This window comes from Opisthocomus hoazin, chromosome 2 (genome assembly GCF_030867145.1).
Source record: "Opisthocomus hoazin isolate bOpiHoa1 chromosome 2, bOpiHoa1.hap1, whole genome shotgun sequence".
Lineage (NCBI taxonomy): Eukaryota > Metazoa > Chordata > Aves > Opisthocomiformes > Opisthocomidae > Opisthocomus > Opisthocomus hoazin.
The window spans coordinates 72,563,108-72,582,037 of NC_134415.1; the positions used below are offsets into that span (position 1 = coordinate 72,563,108).

Below are 18,930 nucleotides of genomic sequence, written 5' to 3' on the forward strand. Positions count from 1 at the left end.
AGTGTCGATCTGCTCAAGGGTAGGAAGGGTCTGCAGGGAGATCTGGACAGGCTGAATCGATGGGCTGAGGCTAACTGTATGAGGTTCAACAAGGCCAAGTGCCAGGTCCTGCACGTGGGTCACAACAACCCCATGCAATGCTACAGGCTTGGGGAGGAGTGGCTGGAAAGCTGCCCATTGGAAAAGGATCTTGGGGTGTTGGTCGACATCCAGCTGAACATGAGTCAGCAGTGTGCCCAGGTGGCCAAGAAGGCCAACGGCATCCTGGCTTGTATCAGGAATAGTGTGGCCAGCAGGAGTAGGGAGGTGATCGTCTCCCTGTACTCGGCACTGGTGAGGCTGCACCTTGAGTACTGTGTTCAGTTTTGGGCCCCTCACTACAAGAAAGACATTGAGGTGCTGGAGCGTGTCCAGAGAAGGGCAACAAAGCTGGTGAGGGATCTAGAGAACAAGTCTCACGAGGAGCAGCTGGGGGAGCTGCGGCTGTTTAGTCTGGAGAAGAGGAGGCTGAGGGGAGACCTTATTGCTCTCTACAACTACCTGAAAGGAGGTTGTAGTGATGTAAGTGTTGGTCTCTTGTCCCAAGTAACTAGTGATAGGATGAGAGGCAACGGCCTCAAGTCGCATCAAGGGAGATTTAGACTAGATCTTAAGAAAAACTTCTTTACTGAAAGAGTGGTCAGGCATTGGAACAGGCTGCCCAGGGAAGTGGTGGAGTCACTATCCCTGGAGGTGTTCAAACAATGTGTAGATGTGGTATTTTGGGATACGGTTTAGTAGGCATGGTGGTGTTGGATGGATGGTTGGACTTGATGATCTTAGAGGTCTTTTTCAACCTATGATTCTATGATTCTATGATAATACATTGACAGGAGAATTTGCAGGATCACATTTGATCTTCTCCCAATGAATGCATCACGGTCTAAAAAACTGCATATAGTCTGAGTGCAGTGAATATCAAATAAATGAAGAAAATGGGCAAGGCATGCATGTTCCAGCTCCAGACTACATACTTTTGCCAGTCCAGTAAAGGATTATTTATTTCAATTACTCCTGGTAATGATACCCTGTCCGTCACTTGGAAACTGCTACTCTGCATACAGAGTGTGGTATAAACTGGTCAAGGCACAACAGTGTCCCTTTTCAATGTATATAAAAATAAAGACACTTTCCATACTGAAAAAGAACTGAGCAGTAGTTCATTTCACAATTGCTTAGCTTTGGAGTTGACCAGAAAAAAATGGAAGGCAGCCTTCTTATTTGTAGAGCAAATTGTCACAGCAGAGTGGGATTTCTGCTCAGACGCAAATGCCACTGGTGCAACATGAACCACACCTGAATTATCTACTTTTCTAGCATATCTCAAAGGGTAAGAAAGTAGACGACCCACTTGTATAATGGCAAAGTGTATTACACAGCCCCTTAACTTAATGTGTATTCCTGAACAGAGGAAAAAAAGTAGAAATACTTTTATAAGCATTTTCTTAAAATAGTGTGAAAAAATCAGTATTATGTATGAGAAAATAATTTTTAAAAGTCACATGCTACTATGCTGTTTAAACTAACAGTGCCGTTTTTGACTGTAGTTGAAGGTAGGCATCTCTCTCAAGAGGTAACAGTCATTGAATTAGCCACAAGATGGAGCCCAAATGATCTTCAAGCAGATAGTTAATGTTGCCTTCCTGAATCAGATTAAGAACAAAATCACGCATTTTTTCCCAAAGAACACATTACGGGGGTCTTAAGCTACAGACAAGGTATTCTTCAACGTAAATCCACTCCTGCCTAAAGATATTTTTCAGTTAATAGATGATTGGGCATACATTGGTGAGCTTTGACTTCCCATGCTGAAGCAACAAAACCTCGGCATTTTCAAGGAATACTGATGAATGCAGAATTTGCAAGAAACACAGAAAATGCTTTGAAAAGTCCATATTAGCTAGCTGAAATTTGCCAGACATTTGTTTACCTTGTCTCAGCTATCTTGGGGGGTATGAGTAATTTATGTCCATTTTGTAGGGTTATGTGACATGTAATGATCTGTGCAACCTCTGTTAGGTGATGGCCAGATCTTGAGAGACCAGGCTTATATACTTTCCATGTTGCAGATATTTCAGTTAGGAAAATACATGACCAGAAAACACCCTCCAAAGAGTCCACTGAATATAAGTAGAAAGTAGAAAGGGACAGGAAATACGAATGCAGTGGTCTCAAGGCTTTTCACTGAGGTCATGAATTTGAAGAACTTTTTTAGATATTCAGATTCATTTAATCATTAAGAAACTTTAACTCCTACAGATTTAGATGTCTGAAGTTAGTCATCTACATTGAAGCTATTCACCCTCACTTTAGAGTTAAGGGAGAGGAATAAGCATCTACAGAGAGTGTTTCATCTGTCTTCTATATCTGTCAATGCAAATAGTTGGCCCCTGGAGATATGTATACTTCTGACTTGTCTACAACAAGGAACATAGTTTAGGTTTAGTAACAAAAACAGGTAACAGACTTCAATGAACATCAGGATAGTTTCTTGTTAATTATTTTAACAACCCTCCTCAAATCTTTAATTTTTCTCTTTTAAGAATCTGGCATTGAAAGAGAAGAAAGGTGAGAAAAACAGCAAGTCATTTATAGATCTTAATAGCTGATTGAATATCCACTGTCATTGTACTTAGATGCAGGGGCTAATGCAAATATTTACTCTAGAATTCTTAACATTAATCTTCAAACTCCATGTTTAGCTCCCTAGCACCTTTTTTTCACTGTACTCATAGTTAAGGCCTACAAAACTAATGATGCTAATTTGCATTAATGTTTTTTAAAAAAACACCCACAACTTTATTCTCAACAGATTTTAATCTAAGCCTTGTCAATGGCTACACCTTTGTAATGCATTCAAGTAAAATTGAGATTATACTTTTTGTGTGTCATATGTAACAATAAACCCGTAAAGCAACTCTTATTGATAGACCTGGCATAGCATTTCAACTGCAGTTATGATTACAACTTGTGATTATCATTCTTACTTGCCTTAAATTACAACAATAATTTATTCAGCCCCTGCTATCAGTAAATGGAGGCAATTAAATAAGTATTTTAATGATTATGAAACAGCTGCGATTTCTGAACAAAGAGTGATCTGTGTAATTGGTGGCCTGTGTTGTTATTACGTTAGGTGTAATACATGTATATTGGCATCAAGTCAGTAATACGTTCACCTGTCAATCAGCATAATGTGCTTAAACACCTGGATATCCATATAACACTTGGTTAATTGGCTAAAAATTTCTGTATGGAATAAACTGCTACTTCATTGCTCTGCGCAAAGATGTCTGCAAGTGAATGCTCAGGGGTATTCTATTCAGATGCAATTCCAGAATTAACAGTTCTTCTAGTGGTAATCTTCATTTCCTTTTTTATCTATGCAGACATCATTTTCAGAAATGTGCTGTTACAAAGTTGTAATTAAAGTAAAAACAGTGATCAGCAGCGTTTCATGAGGAATGAAGATGGCTCAGGATGTTCTGCATCTAGAAGCTGTCATTAGCCCTCTGCTTTAATCACCATATTAATCTGAGTAGCACACTGGGAGAAGTCCATCTTTTCAAAAGCTAATTATTTTTTTATTGTTCTCCACTTATAATATCAACTCTCTGCTCCAAAATTCTTTTCTAGATTTTCATGAGGTCATCTCATTCTTGTCCTAATGATGATTATTTTACAGTTGTTTAATAACATACGTAAATACATATTCAGCCATGATTATACTTTTACAAAGCCAGTCATAGTTAAGAAGCACCTCAACAAAGAAGTTAATCTTTTAGGTATTTGCATACCCAGGGGGTTAGTTTGGCACCTTTCACAAATAACAGGTACTATGAAATAGACTGAAGATTCAAATGTTAATGAATATTAACATCTGCAAGAGGTGCTCCTTTTGGCTCCTATTGTTTCTACAGAATGGTGAACAACACTGTTTTTGCATAAACTAAAGTCAATATTCAGAAAAAAAGTTATCACTAACACCCTGCATACCTCAGTCTGCCCGATTTCACTCAGTTGCCCTTTAAGAGTCAATAGTTTGTGTTGCAATAAAGCATGGCCTGAGCTTGGCTATGTTTTGCCTTAGCAATATGCAAATATTAAACTGATATTACTGAAAATGAAAGCTTGTTAAGCATATTCTTCCTCATCTGTATGTACCCATCCCGTAATTTCAGGGAAGAGCACTGAACGTCAGAAGCTGAGGATGATATTGGGAGGAAGCTCTTCAGGCCTTTCGCCATACGTGCCTAAAGACGAAAAGCATTAATACAGCACATGTACCCCATCTACATTTGACTGAAATCTTATTCTTTCCAGCTCCATCGATGGAAGATTTGTCCTCCTGGGATTTTAAGACTTATAGTACTTTAAAGACATTAACTTTCAGTGCTATCACACAAGATTGGTGTTTCAACAAGACTTACATTTCCCAGTTCATTTCCATTGTTTAACTGACAAACTGGGAAACAGAGAATGATTGGGATCATTACTGATGTTCCCTACAGGCATGCATCTCAGATTCAAGCTGAAGCAATTCCTCTCATTAAACATCATTAAAAAATGTTCTAAATGTCTGTACTTCTTTGCAACTTCTACTATATTTACCCCACGCTACAGTTTCTCCCTTCCCTCCGCTTTCTGAACTACTTTTTGTTTTTCCCAGTTATGCAAAGTACTCTTGAGTTGCCAGTTAAAAATAAGTCTTAAAAAACAAGTTGTTCTAGACAACAGCAAAATCCTCCAAAACCAAGAGTCAGCTCATTCTGCACTATGCAGCCCCGAGGTGTAAGACAAACCAAACAGCAAGGACACGATTGTGCTAGCTGCATGAAAGCAGGTTATCTTGGACCAGGCTGCTTTCGTAACGGAAATAAGGCAGAAGGAACTATAAGCGCAGGCTGCCAGCTTTTTTGGTAGAAAGGAGCAGTAGAATAATCAGTCCATTGCTAGAGTACCCTACAGGCTCTAATATCACTGGTTAATTATTAATTATAATGGCAAACCATTGCATTTTAGGAGTGTTTGCCTTCACCATTTACTGTATTGTCATAATTAGTCACAAGAATCCTGCTGAAACAGTGGTCTAAGGAAGTCTGTGGTGCTGCAGAGACGCAGACAAGCACTCCTTGATAATGAGTAAGAGTGAGAGAGCTAGCTGGAAGCTCAAGTTCTCTGCTTTCCTGCAAACCTTCTGGATGATAGCCTTAGATAAATAGCTTGGTACTTCATACATGTCATGTTAATTTGGAATAATACTTCCTGAAAGTGTAGAATCCTGGACAAATATCCTGGAAAATGCTAGTTTTAGAGTAAAACAGATATGTAAAATGGACACTGTAGGCAACTAAGAGATTCTGTAAGGATGAGGCACAGTATGCATGTCAAAATAATCATACACCAGCTCCCTCTATTTGTGTCACCATCACCACCACACACTTCTTGCTTTCTTTACTTTGACCCATTCATAAGGTAACTAACGGCCATACACTGCCAAGGCAATTTCCTAATGGAGAGCATGGGTCAGGGCAAGCACAAGCCATTCTCTTTATAGGAAACTTTCAACAGCTAATCTGTTCTGTGAGGAATAATTTTTTCAGACGTATGCTCGTTAGATTATTTTTTCTGCACAATCAGTCTGCCAGGTGCTCAGCCAGCCAGCATGACTTGAGAAGGACATGGGCAGATATGAGGGATCAGGTTTGCTGATCTAGAAAACTTGTGGGAACATCTGACTTCTCCTTCGAATGACAAAGACTACAGACAATAACTTCACAAAGGTGGGGGGCTGCTCTCGAACAGAGTAATAAATCCTACTAATCCCTATTTTTTCCAAAGTTATTATCATTTGGGACATTCTGAACTGCTCCAATGTAACGAAAATGTTTTATTCTGGTTGACTTTTTGATAGCACTATTGCTCCACCATCTGAAAAACCTTGCACTGAGTTGAACAAAACTGTTTTGTTCAAGCTTAAATTAAAAGCATGTTGGTGATTAGGCAGAATAATGTGGCATCTTAATTTCTTGCAGACTACAGTAGTCCCACTGAATTTTCGAACAAGGAATGTCCATTACTTTGTCTAAGGCCCAGACTGTTAACTTGTCTAGAATCCATTATCAGGGAAGGTGGACTTGGTTAGCTTGAAAAAGGAAACAAAATATTCATCCTTCATCATAATATATAAACCAGAAAGTTAAGGCACGAAACTTGAGAATTCCATTAAAACACTCCTTTTTATTCTGATTCCTCTTTTGGCCTCTAATGTTATTACAGATTAACATCATGGGTGTGTTCATCTAATGCCCAGTCTAAATCCTGTAGAAGAATCTTTGTGTTCCCTTTAATGAGAGAAGAACAAGGCTTTTACTTAGCCAACTGGAAACTAACATTCTTATTTGTAATACACATATAACTAGCCAATTAGAAATTATTTTCTCAGCTACAAAGTGTATTATTATTGTGTTATTCTTCACTAAAACAAATAGTTCTGGCATTGCTTTCATTCCTTGCATGACATATTCTTTTCTTACAGAGTGCGCACACTCACAAATGTGTTTGCTGTCTGAACAGCAAATGACTGTTATCCAGGTGGAAAATAGACGTGTTATAATCAAAAAACATGTTCTGCTTTTAGCCTTACATATTTATGGTTCAATAAACCAGAGGATTTCTTTTCTGAGCTCATATCAGAAGCTAATTTACAAAAATATGCCGTATATAATTAATACCCTTCTGGCATTCGGAATAGCAGGCAAGAGTCAAAGAAAATTTGAACTGAATGTGAAAAACAGCAAGATAACTACCAAGCCCAGTTACCAAGTTTAATTTAGAATGACACAAAAGACATTTCAACGACGTTTTTGTTGAGGGTAGAACCAGATAATTTCTTTGATCCAGGCTGAGATCTTACATGGCTTCAAGTACTCCATCAAAGATCCATCTGTTTTCTTTAGATCGGAATCTGACCCTTTTTGTCCTCTAATACAGTTTAAGTGTTAAACAAATGAAGATAAAGTACTTACTTAGGACTGAATTTTCTAACACTGTGAGCAACAAGCAGTTATCTAGCCAACAGATAGTCCTGCAGGTTAATAGCATCCGAATGGCTGTCTAAAGTGAGACCAAGAGTTAGTTCATCTAACCCAACACCCTCTCTCCACCAATGACCAAAGCATCAAAAGCCTAGGGAAGAGTACAGGCATAAAACAGGCACATAGAGATCGCCCTGTGACCTCCCACGATCTGAGCTCAGGAACTTCCTAAGCCAGAAACTCTATCTTCATGTTTAAAAGGACTTGGTAGATTTTTCTCTAGTTTACCCACTCACTTTTTGAAATCACAAAAATTTTCAACATCTGCACATTTTACAGCATAGAGTTTCACAGCTTATCCAGGCATTGTGTAAAGAAATATTCTTCAAAAACAAAATTTGTATAGAGCCGCTTTATTTTAGTTCAAGATATTACATGAAATGAGTGAGAGCAGCAGAATACAGCCTTTCGTTTCTCACGCTGTAAGGCAAACACCATATAATATATAATTAAATATTCTAGAAAGTCTGACTAGGTCATTGACATTTAGCTTTTATCTTTTTCCCATTTTCTCTAAGTACACTAAAAATCAGAGTATCTGTGTTGTAAACAATTGTGATACTGTAAAAATGAAACTGAGGGTCTTGGGATATCATTTTTGGGCTTTCTGCTTATTGTATAAACTGTTCATATTACATCTTTGATGAGATAATATGGTATATCAGAGGGATAGGGTTAATGTTGAATGGATTGAAATCATAGCCATCAGATTTGGCAAAATATAAAAGTTTAGCTTTGTGGCCCGAAGACCATCTTGATTACATAGGTCAGGTTTGAGCAACCTGATCTAGTGGGAGGTGTCACTGCCTATGACAGGGGGGTTGGAACTAGATGATCTTTGAGGTCTCTCCCAACCCAAACCATTCTACGATTCTACGATCTCAAAATTTCACTTTGATTTTTTTTTCCAGCAAAATATCAGTATCAGTATGTTTTAGCATAGCCAACACATCCTGTAAACACTTTTGACTCTAGAAAATCTTCATTATTTCATCAAAATATGTGGTAGAAATATCTCTGAGTGGCTTTTATCTGTAATCGCTATGTTACGCCAGAAAAAGAAAGGCTGGGCTTTTAGGCAAAGCTCTGATAATAATCTCTGTGTTCAAGTTCTGGCCGGATACTGACACTACATTGCTTTGGCTAATTAATATCACCACAAAAGATATGGACAAGGGCAACACAGATACCTTCCTAAACTTGGGCTGCATTTTTATTGCTGTGAACATCCTCTGTGACTCATATTAATCACCAGAAAAAGGGAAATAACAGCACTGGCTTCACTAGAAAGTTCAGGCATAATGGCTTTGGTTTGGCTTTAGTATTTTAAAACAAACTGCAGATCTGAGATAAGGATGCTGTAACAAAGTCTTGTTTGTAAAATTCATTAAGCAGTATCAGTAAAGAGTCTGCAAATGAATACCGTTTGTATGTGGCCTAGCTCTGATCGTTGTTAGTGGTTATTGAAAGGGCCCCATAACACAATATTCTGTGATAGTTACGTAAGTCATTATACCAGTCCCTGAAGTTCAGGTTTCTTTTAATACTTGCCATGAATTTCCTTTTGCAAATTGAAATTTGTAGCTAGATGGGGTATCTTGCTATGTCTTTTGACACAATATAAAGTGAGTTTCCTCTACAAATTTCAGAGGTATTTCATAGATTCTCAATTAGAAAAGAATTTACCTAAGTTTATATTGTTTATGGAACAATTTTTTGTGGGTTTTGGGGTGTTTCGGCAAAATAATTCAGCCTACACTTACAAGAAGTTTTTCTTATGCACATAAATATAACAAATGTGGCTTCATCATAGGATCCTTGTTTTTCTGCTGTTTCTTGTTTCTGATTCCTCACTTAGGAGCAAGCATATACACTTAATTTTTATCTTTAGTCTCTATTACCTTCAAAAATGTTCCATTATTTTTGCTTTGCTCTGCACACCATGTCAAGCTGCTATCTCCTTAAATGCACAGCAACAACTTGGATTAAATAGAGACTGGATATAAAATGGGAGCAGTTTTCTACTGCAGGGAAAATAAGCAAAACAAAAACCCACTTGCACAGCAGTTACTTACTTTTTGCCCTGAGTGGTAGCTCAGGAGCTCAGTGAATCACAGCCTGGGAGCTCATGGCAGCAGAATTACTGCTTGCAGTGCTGGGCCTGCAAAGACAGCTTATCCCTTGCACTGCTGCTCCTCTCTGCGGGATTATGCTCTTTCCCACACAGCAGACTGCTACATGCAGGTGATAGAGCCTTTATTCTCTTAAAAACAACAGCTGCCTTGCAAAAGTCAAGAATAAAAATCCAGCTGGTGGGCTAATCTTGGCATTTCAATTCCTTCTGTAGAACCAGCAGTGGCACTGGGTACAGCTCCCTGAGCTCTCGCTTTACCCAACAAGTGTTCTCTTAAGGTCCATGGAAAGTATTGTCTCAGTTTTGAGTTTTCTCTCATCTGTTTTTTCTGGGAAAAAAAGAGAAAAATGAAATGGCACAAAATTTAGGAGCTGTGGCACAGAAATGCTGAGTCCTCAAGTTTGGAAGTGCCCTAATTATGCTAATTATGCTTTCAAATATGTCTTTCTGCTGCTTAGAGTATCACTGAACCATCTGAAATTCATTGACCTCACTAGGGCAGGTGCAACTGTCGTGGACTCTGACTCTTGCATTTAGACTGCCTTAGCTGTTGTTTTCTCACTTGACCTAAAATTATTTCTCTGGCTTTGTCCAGTATTGGGCACCTCATAGTCAAAACTTACCCTGTCTCCTAGTGGGCACTGACCTGAGCACCTCACTTAGCAAAGTAGTTACCCTAGGTTTATTATATGGCAACAATCTACTGAGGGCAACTTAGTCCACCAAGCAGGGGCAGAACCTTCCAGGAGTATTCGTGTCAAATGTTAGCTGAAGGAGGAATTTAGGGTGCCTGTGTTCCTTAACGAAGTGTCCCAGTTAGGTATAAGACAATGCTAACTGTTGCACATTTAAATACAGATTTCACTGAACGTTTATTTTACGTGTCCACAAATGTCATGAATAAATGCATTAAAATCTGCATTACAGTCACAAAAATATTAAAGTATACCTTTTTTGTTTGCTTCTAGCTACCTCAGAGAAACCTCATGAACACAGTAAGTATCAAGTTGATACTGTTGATACAGATGATATTGTTACTTCAGCTTTTAGGACGAAGGTATTCCTTCATGTTGTCAAAGTTTTAGCAGCTTAAGATGGGATTCATCAACACAAGCTCATAGGAAATTTTGACTTATGAAACTGGTTTTCAGTGACTCTCTCTGTAATGCAGGACCAGATGTGTTTCACAAGTCCCATTTTGCGTGGAAATCATTTTTTAGTTAAGGCTGCAAGAAGACCCACTTGTGCCCTCTGCCTCCATGGCAGCTTCACAGTGGAAAAAAATCAGGGGGGACACAGACAAGGAAGGGTCTGTGCAATTCTCTGGCGAGGGTTCTGATCCAAGCAGCAGAGAGATTTAGCTCTTGGTATGCTGCACCCCTCACCTGTTACACATTTTAGAAATAACTGCTACAAATCAGAATGAAACATATTTTTAACAATACTCTGAAATGCCACAGCTTTCTTTTTTCCGCCTCGTAATGTTGGGTTTTGGATATCACACTGGTTTTAAGTAGCATACAGCTTATATTTTCATATAGTATGATATTTACTACTGCTACTGCTTCACATTGTATCTATGGGATCCAGGCTAACAGAGAAACATGAAACGCCATCTTTTCTTTATGCAATACACTCAACTTTTATTTGCCATTCTGTAAGAGACAACCCCACTTCTGTTGTAAAAAAATACTTTCATGATTCCTCTATTAAATATCAAGGATATATTTTCTTTATAGAAGATACGCGGTAGAAATCAAAATTAGTAGAAGGAGCATTTCATAATTTTAGATATTCTATGAGATGTCTAAAAAATACAGAACAGAATTCTGTGATTTCTTAAATCACAGTAAAATGTAAAAAAAAAATTCTTTGGCATTATTTTTATTTTCTACGCAAAATATTACTTAAATACATTTTCTCCAGAAATATATTTATCAATTCTTCTTATGTCTAGTGTGAATATGTAATGCAAACTCATATTTTTAAATCATAATGAGAGTCTTTCATTTTTAAAATCCTCTAAAAATTGAAAAGCCTTCTAATGTAGGGGTTGTTCTTATTTGCAGAGCATGAACGCATTAAACATGAAAAAGCTGTCTCTCAGAATAAGCCAGGTAGGTTTGGTGATTTAATTTCCAGTTACTCCAGGCTCCACTCAGTAAGGATATGTGTGGTTTGCAAAACTTGGAGACTCTCTTGAGCTGGGCACTGGTTTTTTGCTTTGTGTCATTGGCTTTTCCAAATTTTGGAAAAGGAACAAAAATGAGGGTGAGATTTAACTAAAAGGATTCAGCTTTCACAGTTTCTCATAGTTCCTGTGACTCTTTCTCTCAAAGGTGCAGTACGGCTTATAAAGCATTAGCAAAACCCATTTTCCAGAGTTTGGAGAAAGAGTGTTCTACAGCCTTTCAGTATATCAAAGAGGAATACTGGGAATTACCCCATCTCTGACTTTTCAGCAAACCGGTTGTTACATGAAGTGAGTCTGGTCCCCAAAAGGAGGAGCTACAATCCCACTGGGTACAATAGCCTGCACAGATTCAGCCTCCAGTTTATGAATTTCAGGAGAAGCTGAACAATTTTAAAAAATAGAAAAGTAATAATCCTGGGCTGACCGTGCACTTAGATAAACTGTAACCGTAATAACCAGTGACAAGGAGTTGCGGTGAGCAGGACTGAGGTCCCCCTTTCAAACCAGGGCTTTGTGCCTCTTCATACTTTTTGAGGAGGCACTCAGGGATCCACAGTTGGGTCTGGTGTGAAGAAACAAGACTGAGGATAAACTCACAGAAAACTCAGCTATTGGTGCTCCGCTTACATCGCTCCTGAGTGGTCTCACCAGATGCAGCGAGCACGGAAAAGCAAGTACAAGCATCCCGTGGAACTTTGCTGGCAGTGCTGCTGTTTGAACTTCACATAAAAATGAAATGCTCATGAATAAGTAAGGAGATAAGCCATTTAAAAACTTAGGTGTTCAATGATAAGAAGGCAGCCTTTTTGTTCATTACACTTTTTTTCCTGAATTTTTTTTGAAGGAAAAAAATTCTCCTATGCATTTACTATTTTTCTCATTTATTTTTATATTACAATATTTCATTTGTAAGTTATGTATTTCCATAGGTGTTTTGAAGTTTCCTGCAAGCCTTAAATAGCTGATTTAGTGAAGCTGTATTGCTGGTTTTGAGTCAACAGGGAAAAAATCAAGTTTCTCACTCCAGCCTTCAAGCACAGAGGGCAAGTTTGTTTTTTTTCCCTCGTTGATCACTTTTTGTGTATCAACAGCTAGCAGAGTACTTCAGCCAGCAGGTGGGTATGGATGGGCTCAGCCAAGGCAGGAACATCCTAGTGAGGAAGCCACGCTATCCAGCTCTGTGCATCCTGGGAAGCATCAGTGCTGGTCAAACAGTGGGTTGCCCAGGCGGGTGGCATGACCACCCACTTTTCTTGTAAAATTAAATCAGTCCTGTTGCACAATCAGCCTGATCTCATCTAGATAACAGCATAAAAATGAATTTCCTTGGTGAGGGATCTGCAAACATCAGAGCATCATGTCACAAACCAGTACACTGGACTGATTTGGAGCTTACTCTAGCATAGTACAGTATATTCCAGGCTAAAGCCCTTAGAATTTACATGCTTGAAGGAAAAAAAAGAAAAAGAGAAAAAAAAAGAAAAAATCAGTTTTTCTAAATTTCCATCAACATAAAAGATCTCTTCTCAAGTGATTAATGGTTGCTTTGGCGAGCAGTGGCTGTTTTGGGTCTCAGTTGATGACTGCAAGTATTAATCTGCAAGCACTGGTGGTAATAGTACTTCTGCCTGCTGTGTGTCAATGAGCACTCTTGAGTTAGCAGACTGAATTATAAAAGCCTGATTCTGTACAAAGCAGTGGCCTCCTTTTTCACCTTGATTCAGAGCAGTTTCAAACTGTTACTTCTATGCCTCCATCATCAGACTTAGAAGCATACCATGACTGAGAAACTAAAGCATTTCAGAAAATACATTGATCCCGTAGGGAAATGTTTAAATTAAAGAGTGTTTAGTGTATTTGTGTGAGAGTAAGCAAAGCAACAGAGTTCATTCCTAACGTAATTATTCTGAAATTGCCTGCAATACACAAAGAAATATTTAGAGCTTTGTATTTTTCCATTTAAATTAGATACATCAGAGAAAAAATAAATATTAATGCTTGTAGTGTTGAAAACTAGAGCTCTGCAGAAGAAAGAAATTCTCCCCAATTAAAGATTTCAGAACTTTAAACTTCAGGCTTATTCAAAATCAGGACAAAATCTGAGTTTTTCTGAAATACTCACAAAAAATTATTACGACTTTTTGTAGCTTTATGGTCATCAATATTTGTTTTGGGGTTTTTTTGCCAGACTCCCCATGACACGTTAAACAAAAAAATACATCAGATATTGGAAATATTACTTCTGGCCAAAATACTATGTATTTTCCTCATCAGATTTTTTTGTCACTTTTTTTTTCATACTGAATCTGGTGAATAGAAATTATTTTTTTGAACCTTCCTTATGTCGTCAAGTGTGTTTCCTCATTGAGAGTGTTCTCCTTAAATTTTGATGATCTGTTCCTTCAATTTTCCACCTGGTTCCAACCAATGGCTAGGAACTCAGAGAAAAAGCCGTACAGTCACATCCTGGACATCTGCCAGGAAACACATCAGAGTGTTCTCCAGCAGAATCAGCAGATCAATACTTGCTGTGTGGCTAGGTTGCAGAATTGGTAGGTGAACGAATACCAGAGAATTACTGTATTTATTCCCAAATGAATGCAAGCCTACAGGCTTTTCCAAGACACTGTATTTTCAATAATGCATCCATTTTGAAAAGAAATCACTCCCATACTTCTAAATGGATCAGATGTGCCATCCACTCACAAGCTTATTTGATCGAATCCCGGAGTTACAGAGTAAACATTGCTGTAAATTCTCACCAGAATTAGAGAAAGCAAAAATATCTTATTTAGCATTCAAAAGAGCAAGGATAATATCTAAAGAAAGAGAAGCTCTAAACCTTTTGAGATTTATTTGTCATTGATCCAGTGGATGGTACAGGGCCTATGTTTAAAGTCATCATGCTGGGTTTTTTGTGTATTGGTACAGGGAAAACTTAACACCCCAGTCTAAATTAGTGAAATGCCCTGTTATATGTTAAAGCTCATGTAAGAGGAGAAAAAGAATATTTTATCTCAACAAGTTGCATATTCAAGCTGCTGGTTATGCTATAAAAATATTTTTGGCTTCACCGATTGCCATGAAATGGAGGTGAGATGTTTTAATTCACTGCTTTCATAAGAAGCTAACAATAACAATAGCTGAGTAAGGGGAAAAAAAAGCCCTAAACTTAACAAAAGTGAAGATAAATTAAATCGCCACCTATCAGATGACAACTGAAAAGCAATGCAGGGCTATATTTTACTTCCAAAAAACAGAAACGATCAGTAACCATGGAGCTTTATACCTCCCTGTGTTTTGTGAAACAAATCAAAAAAATACTTGGCCAAACAAACAAAACCCAAACCACAATTGCTGTATGTTTCATGTCCATACTTGCAACTGTAGCTTTGCTGGATGCTGCTGTGTTATCAATGAGAAGCATGGACTGTGCAGCAGTGAGGATGTTTCCTCATCTATTGATATACAACAAATGTCTTTTTAGGCCTCTGTGGCAAGTGTACACCTCTGGGAATCCCAGAGAGCTAAGCTAAAAAGAAGTCAGCACAGAGAAGATAAACGTGCTCTCTGCCCTCAGAAAAAAATCCTCTGGAAGTCACATGCTAAATTCACAGGAAATTTCATGTGTGTTGAGACCACTCAAGAGTCTGTTCTTCTAAACACTGTACTATCCATATATTTAGTCAGATTCCAGAATAGAAATTAGCATCCATACCAGGACTTTGAGTTCCAGGTAAGTAGCTCCCATAACAGAGCAGCAGTTCTTGAGGCTGACAGTTACAAGGATGCCTAGGTACAGTGACAGGTAAACCAGGGATCTGATAATTCACAGGTGGTTCTAGACACGCATCCCCTTCCCAGCACCTCCCTCCATCACTTTGTTTAAGAACAAGTTTGACTGCCAGGCTGGAAACATTACTCCTATTCAGAAGCCAAGCATCTTTGTGCATGCACAGATAGACTACCCGGGAGGGTTTCCAGCCAACTAATACTCAGATGAGTTCAAAGGCTTCAGGGGACAAGACATTCCTCCTTGACCTGACATCCACCCAGCCATTGTCAGCCATTCAATCTGATGCCTTGCAGAGGCCTTGGGAAAAAGGAAGGGGCCAGAGGCATGTGGCTCTAAACTGCTTCCATCAGCAAGAGGAAGGTGAAATACATTCTGAATGTGTCTTAAGCATGTTTAAAAAGAAAAGCTGTGATGTTGAAAAGTAGGGGTTAAGAGAGAGGTTTGAATTCAGGTATGGGAAAAGAGAGAAAATGGGAGCAGGGCTATGAAAGGATCAAGAAGGGTAAAGTTCAAGTAAATCAAACTGGGCAGAGCAGAGATCTAAAAGCAAACATCCCAGTTTGAACCTGACTGGGCCATTGGGCAGTTAAGACAAACCCCACCTGATCAGAAAGTGTAGTCCCACCTGTGCCTCTGCCTGAAACTTCATCCTCCAGCCTACCTGGAGGAGAGGTAGCTCAGGTCTGGTGGCTGATGTTGACATGGGTCCACATCATCTGAGAACTGTGCTGAGCAAAGCCACAGGCAGCTCAAAAGCGTGTGAACTTGGGCAGCTTTTCTCATGAGATCAGCAGAAACTCAGGGCTGATCTAAGGTTTTGTGACAGGTGTCCAGCTGGGTCTAGAAAATCTTGCCCAGTAGCAGGTGGTATGAACTGGCGTTCAGACTGGCACTGCCCCACGTGTATGTGCCTCTGCGAGTTAGCATGCGTTTGGTGGTCTCCATATCTTTCTCATCTTCAGAGTGCAGACACACATGGATATCTCCGTATGTATTTCTGATTAGGTGGTATCTAAGCAGAAGTTCTCAGTGTTGTGTAATACCAAACTGTTGAACTTAGACACTTAGGAATCTGATGTTCACAAAGTTATAATAGCTGTGCTATTAGAATACAGTTTCTACCTGAGTGCCTGCCTGAAAGAATATGTGGCTTTTTTCTGGTGGCTGAGATATTCGGCTCAGTAATTTAGTTTTTCCATGGAGCATCATCTCACCTTTCAGTCAGAACTCGTAATGCATACGTGCTGCTTTGCATGCTACAATGGGATAGTGAAGCTAAAGACACGCATTTATAATATCACATATAGAAACATTTTTTCCAGTTATATGCAGCTATGCTGACACAGTGTGGATTTCTAATTTTAATGCTTCTTTCACAATATAGAGGAGAAAATTAAACAACAAAAGACAATTCCCACTGAGAAGTCAGGTAGGAACAAGTTTTCTCTCCTGATTTACTGGGAGGGGGCGTTGGAGAGGGGGTGTTAAACACTATTCAGTACTCTACTAATGTAGTACATTTGCATTGCAATAGTTTTTTTACAGTATTTTGAAATATGGGACTGATAACACTTTCTTAGAGCATATCCAACAGAGCGACATTGCAGATAACATTCTAAGCACAGTCTTTCCAATGATGAAGCAGATCAAGGCATTTCAACTCTTTGGCTGCTTGTTCCTACCCCTCTGGCAGAGCTCAGCTAATGAAATGGTGTGTAGCTGTAAATCGGATCTCTGAAATGGTCCCAAATATACTTGTAAGGCATTGTTGTTTGTTTTTTTCAGCCTCATATCTTTCAAGTGACTGAATTTACAGCACAGACACCATTGCCCAAGCAGGGAGTGATGCAGGAGCATGAATCACCAGTTGGATTAGGAACTAGGATGTGTCTTAAACTGGCTTTCTCACAGGGAAAAAGTTTTTGGAACTAATCTCTAAGTCTTTGGGTCCTTTCTATGATTTAGACATTGTAGATTTTGTAATAATAGTGCTGACAGAAAAAATTCAAGTTATATGGACTCTTATAGAAGCCCTAAAGGGTCACGCAAAGAGTTAGAACATTCTCATCATCATTAACAGTCAATACAAAACTGTTTTGGAGGATTTTTCTAGATATCAACCGCTCAATTTCTACCCAGGGTAGCCTTGATCCAAACATAAAATAAAAGATTGCCGAATCTTGGACAATGATGCCAACAATGGATTTTCATTTGATACGATGATGATGGTGATGATGATGATGAATATTTTCAAAAAAATATAATACTGTTTTATTTTAAGATAAATGGTGCTGGTTGCTACCTCATTTCTATTCTTATTTCGTATATGTCTTTTCTTCTCTGCAGTAGCAGAACAGATGTTGTACAGAATAGTATGGTTCTGTCTCTAATTGTGAACATTCATATAATTTTGGGGTTTATATTGCTTTCTATAAGAACTCTCATGATAATCTCTTATTTTACTATGAAGTGATGTTTTACAGCACTCTGTTTTTCCAATAGAAATAATGTTTTGATAGATTTTGACTGGTCATATACTGCTGCAGCTTGTTCAAAAACATATAAATTATATTTACGTTAATAGAATTGGAGAAATTACTGCAAAATACTTCAATATATTTCTAACCTGAATGTTTAATGAGTTAGCAATTGCTGATAGGCAAACAAGTCCAGAGAAAGAAGAAATTACATCTTTACACTTACAGGATTTTCACGTCTAAACTCACAATTTTGTTTTTAGGGTCAGCTAAGTTTAGTTCTTAGTTTGTGAGCAAAACCAGAAGGCTCAAACTGTGGTATAACAGTGGATGGAAACCAAACTGCCAGAAATATCTTGACTACTTTTTGTAAGATATGTTAGAATTACGTGCTTGTCAAGTCTTTTTCCTGTTTGTTGGAACCGAATCGAAAATGCAGTATTTCAGGTTGGCCAGCTTCACATAAGCCACTACAGAAATAACTTGTAAGTTTTCAGATCAATACCTGTTGAGCATGAAACAGGCAACTTCAAACCATGGGTAAGTCATCCCAGCTTTCTTTAACATTCAAACATTTTATAATGATACGCATTAGCCTCTGGAGATGACTGGTGCTCTCCTGAATAAAAGTGTAGACCAATGTGTTCTCAATGTTGCAAATCGGTTTAATCCCACCCAAAATTTCCAATCGTCTGTTCACTGGTCTGGAGCTACTTCTGATTTACACAGTTGCACAGGAAGAAATGATCCTGGAATACATAAATATGTTACTGTCCTAAATGACAGGATACTGCATTATTTCAGCAGGAGCTGGTAGCTAGTGGGAGTTGCAAAGATCTAGAAGTGTTGGAGCCTGCCTGCATTTTAGGGACCTGACTGCCATGCGTCTTTACACAAGTGGGGGAAGCTAAGAACAAGTGAGAACTTACTGCTGTAAAAATTTTTGAATTATAAAAAGAAAACAAGTATCTCTCTTCTCTTTGTATCTAACTATTACAATTTACCTTCTTTTGTCTTTCTTAGTCCAGGCAAAGCCAGCAAGTACGTAGTATCTACTTCAATCAGAAAAATTCCTGTAAAATAGCTGAATATGTGTGGCTTTTTTGACTTTAACATATGGACACTCTCCCTTGGCAATTTCTAGTTTTCCTTAAAATTATAGTGTCTTTATGACCATGCCTTTCATTACTTTT

General features: G+C 38.4%; 1 protein-coding gene across 19 annotated transcripts in view; it reads left to right on the forward strand.

Annotated features, from left to right (window-relative positions):
• Nucleotides 1-18,930, forward strand: part of TRDN (triadin) — a 255,762-nt gene that overhangs the window by 196,416 nt on the left and 40,416 nt on the right. For 12 of the 19 annotated variants that reach the window (XM_075414134.1, XM_075414122.1, XM_075414125.1 and 9 more), the window contains 4 exons: nt 10,239-10,265; nt 11,340-11,387; nt 16,645-16,689; nt 18,761-18,778. In XM_075414134.1, coding sequence (XP_075270249.1) covers nt 10,239-10,265; nt 11,340-11,387; nt 16,645-16,689; nt 18,761-18,778 — 138 coding nt within the window. Of the gene's footprint in view, nt 1-4,220; nt 4,616-10,238; nt 10,266-11,339; nt 11,388-16,644; nt 16,690-18,760; nt 18,779-18,930 lie in introns of those variants that run through there. The other 7 variants (XM_075414124.1, XM_075414127.1, XM_075414133.1 and 4 more) reach the window with 3 other exon arrangements.